Source organism: Marmota marmota, unplaced genomic scaffold, assembly GCF_001458135.2.
Source record: "Marmota marmota marmota unplaced genomic scaffold, marMar, whole genome shotgun sequence".
NCBI classification, from domain to species: domain Eukaryota; kingdom Metazoa; phylum Chordata; class Mammalia; order Rodentia; family Sciuridae; genus Marmota; species Marmota marmota.
The window spans coordinates 42,501,003-42,514,543 of record NW_025999977.1 but is presented as its reverse complement, the minus strand read 5'-3'; the positions used below and the strand labels follow the sequence as shown (position 1 = coordinate 42,514,543).

At 34.2% G+C, this 13,541-nt stretch overlaps 1 protein-coding gene across 8 annotated transcripts in view; it reads right to left on the bottom strand.

The window, feature by feature from the left end:
* Itsn2 (intersectin 2) overlaps positions 1-13,541 on the bottom strand; it is a 134,762-nt gene that overhangs the window by 97,767 nt on the left and 23,454 nt on the right. For all 8 annotated transcript variants that reach the window (XR_007348163.1, XR_007348164.1, XM_048804736.1 and 5 more), the window contains 5 exons: positions 8,862-8,954; positions 7,239-7,302; positions 3,488-3,651; positions 1,156-1,362; positions 936-1,032 (listed from right to left, as the gene is read on the bottom strand). Coding sequence is in view for 6 of the 8 variants with exons in the window: in XM_048804736.1 (XP_048660693.1) it covers positions 936-1,032; positions 1,156-1,362; positions 3,488-3,651; positions 7,239-7,302; positions 8,862-8,954 (625 nt within the window). In the remaining 2 variants the exon portion in view is untranslated. The remainder of the gene's footprint in view (positions 1-935; positions 1,033-1,155; positions 1,363-3,487; positions 3,652-7,238; positions 7,303-8,861; positions 8,955-13,541) is intronic.

The following is a 13,541-nucleotide window of genomic DNA, read 5'->3' as shown; positions in this document are numbered from 1 at the left end:
CTACCTGGCAGGCGCGGGGGTTGGGGGGCGGCTCTGCCCCTCAGCAGGCCGCTGGGCCTGCTCTGTGGGTGGTCACAGTTCCCTCTACCTTGCCAGCGCAGGGGGAGGGGGCCCACTTATCATTATTCTAAGTAAAGCAAGTACCATACAATGTACAAAACTCCAAAGGTCTATCACATACCAATAAGCCTCTATGTGCCAGGTCTTGTGATATGCTACAGCCTTTACAAATATAATTTCTTATCTTCCCAACAAACTTAAAAGATATTATTGTCCCCATCTTTTAAATGAATAAACTATGGCTCAGTGATATTAAGAAAAAATAAGGTCACAAAAATCAGTGAACGTTTAGGCTGTGACTGGAATATTGTTCTTATGGGTTAAAGCTACCACTCTTTTCACACTGCTTTGAAGAGCTTAACAGTGACCTCTAAGAGAAGTGATGCTTTTGTGATTTCTAAAATTTAAAAGACACTCAATCAGCAGTAGCTACTCAAGAAAGAAATTAACAATGTACAATGATTATGAGACATTTTGAGAAACATACATTTTTGTTTTGTTTTGTTTTGAAATAATGTTGCCCAGGCTGGCCTTGAACTCGTGATTCTCCCACCTCAGTCTTCCAAGTTGCTGTGATTACAGGTGTGTATCCATGCCCAGCATACACACTTTTTAAAAAGGCAAAGTACACAGCTTGGGCCAAAAAGTTGACTGATTGAAACATAGAATATTTTTTAGTTTACATTTTTTTTCAAAACACCACATTTAATAATTCTGAGGATAAAAAAAACTTACTTTATGTGAGTTATAAGTAGCAGATTTACCTTACATACCTACATTTGGCCATTACAAAGTAAAACCTGGATAAGTTCAGAGCTTATTACATACTCCTTACTGAAAGCAAAGAAAGTTGTTTAAGTGTTAAATATTCATACCTACTGGATCCTAAATCAATCAGAGACTGGGCCTTCTGTATACTAGCACCACCAAATCCTCCCATCATCAGACTGTAAGATGATGTATGAGGCAATGCTAAAAAAAAAAAAAAAAGGCATAAGTTCACACTAAGCAGTCTCACAAAGAAGGAAATGTGTATCTAACTGAACACAAATCCAATAGTTTCTTCACATGAAAACTGACTCATTAGACACTTACTTGAAGTAGAATAAGGAATGGATAAAGGCTGAATGAGACTGGCGGTTCCATTTGGTAATGATGATGTACTAACAGAAGGCACTAGGGGAGCAGGCATCATTAAGGGAGGAAGACTGGTCCCTGAAGTTGCAGAAGACAAGGGTGTTGTTATAGGTGCAACTGGTGGCAATGACTGAGGAATGGACAAATTGGGCATGCTTCCCATCCCTAGAGACAAAAGAGAACACATTTTCCAGTGCTACTAAGTCAACTATAAAGCACATGCCAAATAGCAAGTTCACAGTACAGTGAACAAGAACACCATAGGCAAACTAAACAAATTAAGATATTTGTTTAGTAAAAATTCACTAAAGCAGGCCTGGGGATATAGCTCAGTTGGTACTGAACTTTCCTAGCATGCACAAGGCTCTGTGTTAAAAAAAAAAAATTCCCTAAAGCAGTCTTGAACCAAAAGTGAGAAAGGTAAATCACTGCTTTAAAAACTAATATTCTGACCTATATGAACTAAGAAGATGCCTCCTAATCAGCTAAGATTTTCTTCTCTAATTGTGATTAAACCTAAGCAGCCTTTTCCAATTAAGTATTAGTACCCTCAACGAGACTATTTTAGTGATCAATTGTTTTTCTTAACATAAAAAAAACCAAGTTTATGTAAGTCAAGTGCCAAGTTACTTGACTCACCCACACACACACGCATACACACACAAATACACACACACTCCTCAAACAAAAATGTTCTAATTAGTAAATACTTTAGAAACCCACTTATACATTTGCATTATTTGCAAGAAAGCATGCCACATATTTTTTTATAAGCAATGTATTTAGAATTCAAGGAAAATTCTTTTAAAGGAACAAAGTGAAGACATTTGTTTAGTAATTGAAAAACACTAAGCCCAAGATATGAATACAGTCACATAGTGATTTGGTATTTATCTCTAAATCTCAGTGTAATTGGTATTTAAGATCTAACATCTGGAGTGAAGGAAAGATATAGTTCTATATCATGATCCTCTCACTTCAGAGTTCCAAGTTGCCGGAATTAGAGGTATGCACATACATGCCCAGCATAAATATATTTTTTAAAGGCAAAGTATACAACTTAAGGCAAAAAGTAGGCTGATTAAAATATAGCAGAATATTTTTTAGTTTACATAAAACACAGATAGCTAACTGAATGTTCCATTCAAAATGAGTGCTTCTCATATATAGTAAAAAATTGGATAATCAAAATTAATAGGAAACATATCAACATATCTTTGATGAATATGTAAATTGATAACACAAAGTCTATAAGTTTGGGCCCTCAATTCAGTTGGTTAATTAATATTAATTTATTTATTCCTTCATTTATTGGTACTGGGAATTGAACCCAGGGGCACTCTAACTAAGCTACATTCTCAGTCTTTTATTTTTTATTTTGAGATGAGGTTTCACTAAGCTGCTGAGGCTGGCCTCAAACTTGTGAACCTCCTGCCTCAGGCTCCTGAGTTACTGGGATTATAAGCATGCACTACCATATCCAGTGCTAATTAACACTTAACTTAAAAGAAATTTCTAATAGAAACTTAATAATTTCTTATAATTTAAAATTATTTTCCCAAGTAAACGCTTTCAAGTGAATCTCAAGTTGTTCAATTTTTTTGTTTTATTTGATGTTTGAGTGACACATAATAATTTCACATATTTATGAGGTACAATATAATGTTTTGAAACATGTATACATTGTGTAATGGTCAAATCAGGTATTCAGCATATCTATCATCTCAAACATTTATCATTTATTTGTGCTGAAAACATTCAAAGTCCTCTCTTCTGGTTATTTTGAAATATGTAATAAAAAATTGTTAACTATAGTCACTCTATTGTGCAACAGAACAGCAGAATTTATTTCTCCTCTGTAACTGTAATTTTGTACCCACTGACCATTTTATCATCATCATCCCTTCTCCTCCCTCTACAGCTCTGGTAATCACCATCCTACTCTCTACTTGGATGAGCTCATAGAGAAAATGAGAATAATATTTAGGATCAACTATAACTAAAGGGAGCATATAATTATTACCCAACTGGGAGTTATGAAAGGGGACACTGACTAGACCAGATGTCAGGACAAAAGGCATAAACCAGAACTATTCTGGAAAACTGGAACACATGGACACTCTCGCTATGACAGTGAATTTAATATTTCTTATCTTAAACATAAAAAATTAATTTGGGAGTTTGGGGTTTGTCATTTTGTGTTAAAAAAATCCTTTTCTTATCCCCAAGTATTATTCTAGTAATCAAGGTGAACTATCAAATACAGACAACTTAATTAATAAATACATACCAAAACGAGCAGAAATTAATGGAGAGAACATAGGGGGTTGTTTCATAATGGGAGGGAGAACCATGGGCAACTGTTGGCCTTGAAGCTTTAGCTTGATGAGTTTCATAGCTATGGAGAACTCTTGCTGGTCCATCTTCCCATCCTTGTTCAGGTCTGATAAGGCCCTAAAAGAAGTATGAGGTAGGTAGGTTGGTATGTGGCAGGGGTGTTGGTGAGAAAACCAACATAACTATTAAGGTTAACAAAATAAAAACCAGGACTTCACATTCACAAATAGATCACCACTTAATTAAAAATATATATGGGGCTGGGGATGTGGCTCAAGCCGTAGCGCGCTCGCCTGGCATGTGTGCGGCCCGGGTTCGATCCTCAGCACCACAAAGATGTTGTGTCCGCCGAAAACTAAAAAATAAATATTAAAAATAAAAAATAAAAAAAAAGAATATTTTTCAATTTTATTGAGCAAATGATTAAAAATAATAGTTTTTCCCCCCACAGGACAATTTTCTAATTTTATTAGAACTTTTTTTTTTTAAAGTATTTTTTAGTTGTAGTTGGACACAATATCTTTATTTTATTTTTATGTGGTGCTGAGGATCGAACCCAGTGCCTCACATGTGCTAGGCAAGTGCTCTGCTGCTGAGCCACAATCCCAGCCGTAAACATAATATTTTAAAAGTATTTTTTGTCTCTTTTAAAATAGCATTACATATTGAAAATACTTGGCAATTTGTACAGGAGAACATGACAGAATCAAAATCTGGTCTGAAATTTTAAAAATATAATAAGCTCTTGATAATTTGTATTTATCATATATGTACATATTACATTTACTACATTATACATTATTCATACATACTCATCATTTATATTAGTGTTGTGTTTATAGTTTATAGATTATACACTTTAAAATTTTATTTTTCTTCATCCTGCCATTTTTAAAAAATCTTCTCTTCAGTTATAAACATTTTAGCCAGAACACACATAGAAGAAATAAGAAGTCATAGCTCAGCAATGTAATTGACCTTACCGAGCAGCTATGATAGCAGTAGTGGAAATTAATGTGTATGTCTGACTTTTAACTTACCAAATGTTTTCACATGTATATTTTCATTTAATTCTTTCCAATTTCTGAGAAATTAATACTATTATTAATACTATACACCCATCATAAAGATTAAGAAAATGAAGGCCCATCAAAGTGAAGGGACTACCTCAAATGCTTTGTGTCCATAAGTGTAAGAGCTGGAACTTGGAATCTTGTGACTGCTTTTTCCAAACAGCATTCTCTGTTCTCTTTGTGTATCACATTATGCTATAGGCTTTCCCCATAATTAGCAGGGAATTTGGGGGAAAAGGAAGTTACGCCTTTCAAAGCTCTATAAAATGTTTAAATATGAGCCATATCAAACTACAAAAAACTATTGAAAATAGTGTGATAGGCAACTATTAACTAATCAAACATCAGTTTAAACAGTCATTAATGTTTTTAAAATTCGTTCGTGTCTTTAAATGCATAAATTGACACTGTGTAATATTTAAATCTAAGGCTCTCGGTCTCATTCCTTCCCCTGCCTGCCTTCTCATCCCAGAGTTCCCTAAAGTTGCAACATATGATTTCCACACGTTTTTACACCTTAATCATTGCCCCTTTGCAATAAATACCATTATTTGGGTATTTAAAAAATTGTGTGTCATGATGTCATCTATTTTAATTGGTGATTTGCTTTTTTTGATTCAACATCATGATAGTGAAGGTTCAATTGCTTCCTCTGCAGTCCTGTTTAGAATTCCATTGCATGGATAAGCTGCACTGAGTTTGCCTAATTGAGGGCAATGTGGGGCTTATTTTTCCCTGTTACAAGCATGGCTACAGGGAGTGTCCTTTATATGTGTACTTTCACATACAATTGAGCAACTGACTTTTAATGTAAATATCTAGAAAGAGTAACTCCTGTGATTTAAAGTATGCACATCATCAGCATCATAATGGAATTCCAAATTTCTCACCAAAATGTTGGTGCCAATTTATACTCTCATCAGAATTTCCATATTTCAAAGTATTTATTTTTGTGGTAATAATAACTTACCTTTTTTTTTTCTTAGTGATGGGGATTAAACCCAGGCCTAAAACCCACACATTTTCTTCAACCTAATGGATATGGAGGGGTGTTTGATTATTTAATTTTCATTTCTTGACCAGGGCAGTTGAGAATTTTAAAATTCTTTATTAAAAAATTATTCTTATTTCTGTTTTTTTTTCTTATAATTTTACCCACTTTTTTCTATTGGTTTAAATGTCTCTTTAAGACAGTTAATTTTTTAACCAATTTTAAAAAATTTGTTCATAGAAGTAGTCATACATTCTGGAGTCTACTTTTTTTTTTTTTTAGATATATGGATTGTAACTATTTTCTATTTAGAAACTAGTATTTTTACTTCAATTATTTTGCTTTATAAATTATTCTAATTGAAAGTAATATTTATTATACTTCCCCTCTATGAACCTTGATTTTTTTTATACTTTGTTTTGAAAAACTACTCCTGTTTTCCAAAATTCTTGCACAGAAATCTTTAAATCCCATTGACACTGAAAGCTCAGNCCTCTCTCACTCTATCTTTAAAAAAAAAATAAATAAAAATAAAAATAAAAATATATATGAATAACAAAAAGAAAAACCCTATACATTAAGAAACACTGACCAGATACAGCATCTAATAAAATACTACCTATCTATATAGAATATAGAGACCTATAGGATGAATTCCCATAGGTAGACAGAAATGATTCAAGAATAGAATCATTTTAAATTTATTTGTTTAACTGTTTATTAAATGCATGTTATGTGCTTGGCATTCTCTTAAGTATAGAAATATTCTAAGGGAAAGGAAGAAAGGGTAGTGGTTGTTATTTATTGTAAATACACTGGAAAACACAACCCCATATATTCTAGAGAATAAATTTTTTAAAAGGTGAAGGGCTACTTTTGAGTTTATAAATGACAAAATAATTTAACCACTACAAACTAAGAGAAAGAAAATTTTGAGATTCTGCCCAATTAAATATTTCTTTTTTAAAAATATCTTTTTTTAGTTGTTGATGGACTTTTATTTTATTTTTTTTATTTATATGTAATGCTGAGAATTGAACCCAGTGCCTAAGACATGCTAGGCAAGTACTCTACTACTGAGCCACAATCCCAGCATAACAAATATTTCTGGATGATATATACATCTTTTTTCCTTAGAAGTTCTAATAAAATTGGGCTGGGATTGTGGCTCAGCAGCAGAGCACTTGCCTAGCACATGTGAGGCACTGGGTTCGATCCTCAGCACCACATAAAAATAAAATAAAGATATTGTGTCCAACTACAACTAAAAAATACTTTAAAAAAAAAAAGTTCTAATAAAATTAGAAAATTGTCCTGTGGGGGGAAAAACTATTATTTTTAATCATTTGCTCAATAAAATTGAAAAATATTCTTTTTTTTTATTTTTTATTTTTAATATTTATTTTTTAGTTTTCAGCAGACACAACATCTTTGTATGTGGTGCTGAGGATCGAACCCGGGCCTCACGCGTGCCAGGCGAGCGCACTACCGCTTGAGCCACATCCCCAGCCCCTGAAAAATACTCTTAAATATAATCAAGTACACATAAAAATAATTTAATGTTAACACCATATTATAAAAAAACAACAGGCCATCAGAAACATAAGTACATTTGTTAACAAAACAAAAAGAAATTTTACCATATTTCAGCTAAAATAGGAGCCGGCAGACCTGATTGTAAGAAAAAAGTGCGGGCTTGATCACCTGAAGATAATAAAAACATAAACCAAGCAGTCATTAGTAAATAAATTCCTCTAGTGCCACTGAATAATAACAATGGGAACACTTTATTGGTTTATTAAATTTTTAATTCTAGTCATGGAGTAAATGAAGTAGAAATACAAATATGAAATTATTTATATTACTTTAATAAGATGTTTTAGAACATAAATCACAACTGAAGTGATATTACATATCAACCAGTGATGTAAGATTAAATAATTTCTTAGATTTTCCACAATTAGGGATAATATTTCCATTTAACACTACCTCCTAAAAGAGTTCAACATAAAAAGTGCCAAGTATTAGGACAGAGAGTCCTCCATGGTTTCTGCATATATCTATGCTTCTTGTTGTATGTGACAAGAATGCAAAATCCTAATTCCTTCATGCTTAGGTCATTTCTCAGAATGGTGCTTGTAAGTGAGCAAGCTTGAGGAATGAGATAATGTCTCCCACTGAGACAAAGAACAAATTTGCTTTACTGCTTGCTACAAGATGATGGGTTCCCTCAGTTCAGTGTTTCTCTTTTGCTACAAAACTAATACATGTCCAGCATCTTTCTGAGTGTTCTGCATTATCTTTATAGGACTAATAATCTAAAAGAAACATGCTCATGCTCATGTTGCTGTATGTGCTATTAGTAACAAATTCTTTGGTCTCTGACTCGGGTATTTTGGGTGTTTCACCAGTATCCATGAACAATAACAGGCCATAATATTGACTTGTAAGCAAAGCAATCAAATCCTGAGACTAGGTAAAGGGGTCACTATAGGAGAAATATAAATAACAAACTATAATGGTTAAGAGGATGGATTCCCAAAGTCACAGTGAAAGATTTCAAAACACAGATCAACACTAGCCATCTTTATAACATTAGGCAGGTTCCATAACATTTCGAAGTCTTGGTTTTACCAACCGTAAGTATAGACAACAGCAGTATCTACCTCACAGGGCTGTTGTCAAGGTAAAACAACAGCTAATATTTATCACAAAATCTGGCATTAGTCAAATTCAAGAAAAAGGACATTTGTTATTATCATGACTATTACTGTATATAAAGCTATACTACTTTGGAACAAAAATAAAAGTTTCATTTTTAGAAAACAATTTGAAAGACACACCTAAATTATCTCTTTCCTATAAAACAAGGGCTAGTATCAACAATCAATGGTTTGCACAGCCTCAAAGATAAAAAAAACTAATATTATAAAAATGCACTCCAGAAAAAAAAATTCTAGATTACCCTCCAGGAAATGAATCTAAGAAATAAACTGAAAACTTTTAGATATAATATTAAGATGTGAAAACTAGACAATTAAGCAGAAATTCTTGACTATCATTTAAGATTCAAGAAAAAAAATCTTCTATATGCCAAATTCAAAACAACAAATCAGATAGTTTCGGGAAAAATAAGAAACTATCTTATTTTTTTTTTTCCTTTTAAATTCTAGAATTTGATCAATACAAATTTTATCAGTTCCTAAAAGGAGCATAATTGACAAGTAAAATAAAACAAATTATAAACACGATTATAAATATACCTGTTATGTAACCTCCTGAAGGCTTAAGGTTATCGAACTGTTTGTCATGCTTAGTACGTTCTTCAGAGGTAATAGCCCACATGTTCGGTCCTCCTACAACATATATGAAAGACAAATTAAAGTGTGTAAGTGGGAGTGCTCAGAATAGTGTGTTATGTGAGAATGCTCAATTCTAAAATGCACTATGACTCATAAGCATCCATTTAAAGACAGCATTTAACCTGTGAGTGACACAAAGAACAGAGCTCTACCAACCATGAGTAGCACAGCCCTAACAGTTTCACTCACTCAATTAACATTTACTGAACAATTACTGTATACCATTCACTAGAACAAGCTAAACCTGACAATAAAAAGATGTATAAAATGTTATTCCTATTCTCAACAAATTCTTAGAAAAGAATCTCCACCATTTATAGTGTTAACCTGTGAAGAAGAAACCTAAGCAGAAACACATGTAAGAAAAGCCTTGCTGCTGGGTGTGGTGGCGCACGCCTGTGATCCCAGCAGCTGAGGGGGGAGGTGCTGTTAAGAATGCATTCTGCTGTCACAGATAACAAATATATAGAATAAAAAAATAATAATAAACAATAATAAAAAACAAAAAAAGGTAGGAAGATTGCGAGTTCAAAGCCAGCTTCGGCAAAAAGCAAGTCGCTTAGCAACCTAGGGAGACCCTGTCTCAAAATAAAATACAAAATAGGGCTGGGGATATGGCTCAGTGGTCAAGTGCCCCTGAGTTCCACCCAGGTACCAAAAAAAGGGAAGGAGGATAACGTGAGCCCATGAGTTCAAGGCCAGCCTGGACAACATAATGAGCATGCCCCACCCCAAATTAAATAATCAAACAAATAAATAATATATGTCTGCCACATGGAGGGTTAATCAGTTTCTTTCTTTTCTTTTTTTATTTTCAGTTGTAGGTGGACACCATATCTTTATTTTATTTATTTATTTTTATGTGGTCCTGAGGATAAAATCCAGTGCCTCACACATGTGAGGCAAGCGCTCCACCACTGAGCTACAACCCCAACCCAGTAAGTTAAGTTTCTTTACTCAACCCTATCCCAAGGGAAGTCAGGGCTGGGGGTGTAGTTCAATGGTAGAGTGTTGTGCTATCATGCATGAGGCCCTGGGTTTAATCTCCAGCACCAAAAGAAGAAGAGAGAAGTTAAAGCATTCAAATTTTTAGGATTTTTTTCCTTCTGTTAAGGTACTCTTGCCAGATAATACTGACAGGTGTTTTAGTCAGAAACCTTAAGACTATTTTAAGTCTGGAGAGTCTGGTTAGGAAGGTTTGAGCTGCCCTAACATCCATGGCTGTGTATCCCCAGGCAATGACTGACTACTGCTGTCCTAAGATGAAAACAGTCTGCTGCATCAGGACAGCAGCACAGATCCTATCACAGTATGACACCTTGTGTACCACTACGTCTTCCTTTTCCTTGGCTACCTGTCTTCACATGGCCAACTCAACCTACCTGTTAATGTTAACCACTTAATTCCTTATGAGAACAATTAGTTACCTTGACTCCTTCATATTCATTCATTCAACAAATGTTTATGGGGTACAAAGATGAATAATCTTCAAATTTGAACACTTCAAAACAAATGGCCATATTAAAAGATATCAATGCACCAAGAATTCTCTAGAAATGAAATAACACAGAAATAACAAAACTGGGAGACACATGTAATTTAAAGCCAATTTAAAAATAGTTACTCCAACTCTTTCTTATTTAGAATATGTAATTACCAGATTCTTTTAAAACTAGTTACTCCAACTCTTTCTTATTTAGAATATGTAATTACCAGATTCTTTTAAAGAGCCAAGTTTGTTATTTTGCAACTCAAGTAAAAAAAATCTGTCTTGTAAGCCATACAGAAGCCATAGAGAAAGGCAGACTCACTTAAGTTTGGGGGCTGATGTCTAATATTTCCTTAAAAAGCTTAACAACCCTTCATATTCTCAGATAATCATGTTAGGAATGCACTGATATTCTATCCCCTTCCCCCAACTCATCTCTAAATTGAGAATGTGGTATTTTCATAAAGATTTCTGTTGCTTATTCTCTTCTCACCTACTAGCTCTGTTAAACATTCTTATGATCAATGCAGAAGGAAAAACCCACATTTTCTAAAAACTATTATAAGCTAGATTCTATACAGGAAGTAGTGTCATCCCTGTTTTTATTTGTATGCATATAAAAATATACACAGCCAGGTGATAAAATGGCAGTATTCTAACATAATTCTGAATGCACATAATTCAAACATGTTATATCTTACCTATATGTTGTAATAACTAAATATCAGAAATAGCCTACACGGGGGCTGGAGCTATAGCTCAGTGGTACAGTGCTTGCCTTGCATGTGTGAGGCACTGGGTTCGATCCTCGCACCACATGCAAATAAATACATTTAAAAAAATATTGTGTCCACTAAAAAAAGAAGAAAAAGAAAAAAGAAATAGGCTGCAGGGGTTATTTTTCTCTAGTTTAAACAGTCGAATGATACATGTTGACTTAATACTAATTTAAATCTCTAAAATACAATGGAATACTGGTCCACATGGTGTAGGGACTTGAAGAATAAAAACTTAGGTTATGCAAGCCATGGTAGCACACAATTGTAATCCCCAGCTACTCAGGAGGCTGAGGTGGAAGAATCACAATTTTGAGGCCAACCTCAACAATGTGGTAAGACCCTGTCTCAAACTTAAAAATAAAAGGGCTGTGGATATAGCTCAGTGGTAGAGCACCCTGGGTTCAATTCCCAGTACCGGGGAAAAAAATAAAACAACTTATAAATGCAGTACAGTTTTCTACTTGATTCTACAGATCCATTCACAGCAATTTCTTAACTACACAGTTGAAAAGATTGAGCTCTAAAAAGGACATAAAGCTCTAAAAATATGTTTTCTTCCTAAAGTCATTGGCTGTCCCTATTGCCACTGCCTCCTCCCCTATTCCAGATTTTGGATACAGCCCCTTTAACAGGCTTCAGAACTTCTTCTTCTTTTTTTTTTTTTTTTAATTTTTTTAGCTGTAGATGGACACAATGCCTTTATTTTATTTATTTATGTCTATGTGGTGCTGAGGATCGAACTCAGGGCCTTGCACACACAAGGCAGGCGCTCTGCCACTGAGCCACAACCTCAGCCCCCTTCAGAACTTCTTTCTCACTTAATCAGTCTTCAGTACTCCACAATTTTAAGCTGCAATAAGACACCTCACACTATACTATCAACTGGTAGCAACATTTATCAGAAGGCTCACCTATCATGCTCTCTGAATTTTCAATTTTATCAAATTTGTGAAAAGCAGAAAGCAAGCCTACCATGATTAAAGATAGCTTAAAAGACACCAGTAGTAGAGTCACCCTTTGTAAGTCTGTTAAGGAGATGAGAAGTAAAGCAAAGAGACTAAGAAAAGAATATCTGTTCAAAAGAACTTTCTGAGATGCTGTGAATTTTCTATATCTGCACTGTCCAATATGGTAGCCACTAGCCACATGTGTTTATTTCATGCACTTGAAATGCAGACTGAATTTTTAATTTTATTTTATTTTTATTAATTTGAATTGAAACTGAAGGGCTAGAGGCCACTACAATAGCACAGTTCTGTAGTAAGCCAAAGAAGTATAAAAAGGATCTGGGGGCTGGGGGTGTGGCTCAGTGGTAGAGCACTCGCCTAGCAGGTGCGAGGCCCTGGGTTTGATCCTCAGCACCACATAAAAATAGATAAATAAAATAAAGGTATAGTGTCTAACTACAACCAAAAAGTAAATATTTAAATAAATAAATAAATAAAATGAAAAGGCTCTGGTTTGGTCTGGGGCTGTAGCTCAATGGCAAAACACTTGCCTAGTATGCATGAGGCATTGGGTTCTATCCTCAATACCACATAACAATTCATAAATAAAATAAAGGCATTCTGTCCATCTACAACTACAAAAAAAATTTTTAAAGGAGTCAGTTCATCTCAGCAAAAGTATATTCATGGAAAAATTGGAGGACTATATCAGAAGCATTAAGACAAACAACTGAGTCTAGGCACACTTTACAGACAAGTCCCAATAGCTCTGAGCATCAGAAAATTGAACAAACTATGTCTAAGGATTGATTAGAAGACTAAATACCACTTTTGAAGCCTTTGTGCTATACATGAGTGTTGCTTTCAATAAGCTCCTGAACCGGACTTAAATTAGATATACATAAGTTATTTCCAATCTTCACTTACTTTATAAGCTTAGTAGGAAAGTACAAATCTCTGTTTGCTATCAATTCTTCAAAAGAAACAACTACTATCTTTATTCCTTATGTAATACTTCTAAATAAGCTAACACTTTGGACCATTATTCACATAAGAATTCTTTTGTTATTGAATATCTCAATTGTTTCCAATATTATTTTTTATAATATTTTTTAAATTGTTGGTAGACCTTTATTTTATTTATGTGGTGCTGAGAATTGACCCAGTGCCTCACACATGCTAGGCAAGCACTCTAGCACTTAGCCACCACCCCACCCCCTCCATTCATTCATTCATTCATTCATTCATTTATTTTAGTTGTAGATGGACAGCATGCCTTGATTTTACTTGTTTCATTTTTATGTGGTGCTAAGGCTCAAACCCAGGGCCTCACACATGCTAGGCAAGTGCTCTGTCCCGGAGCTAT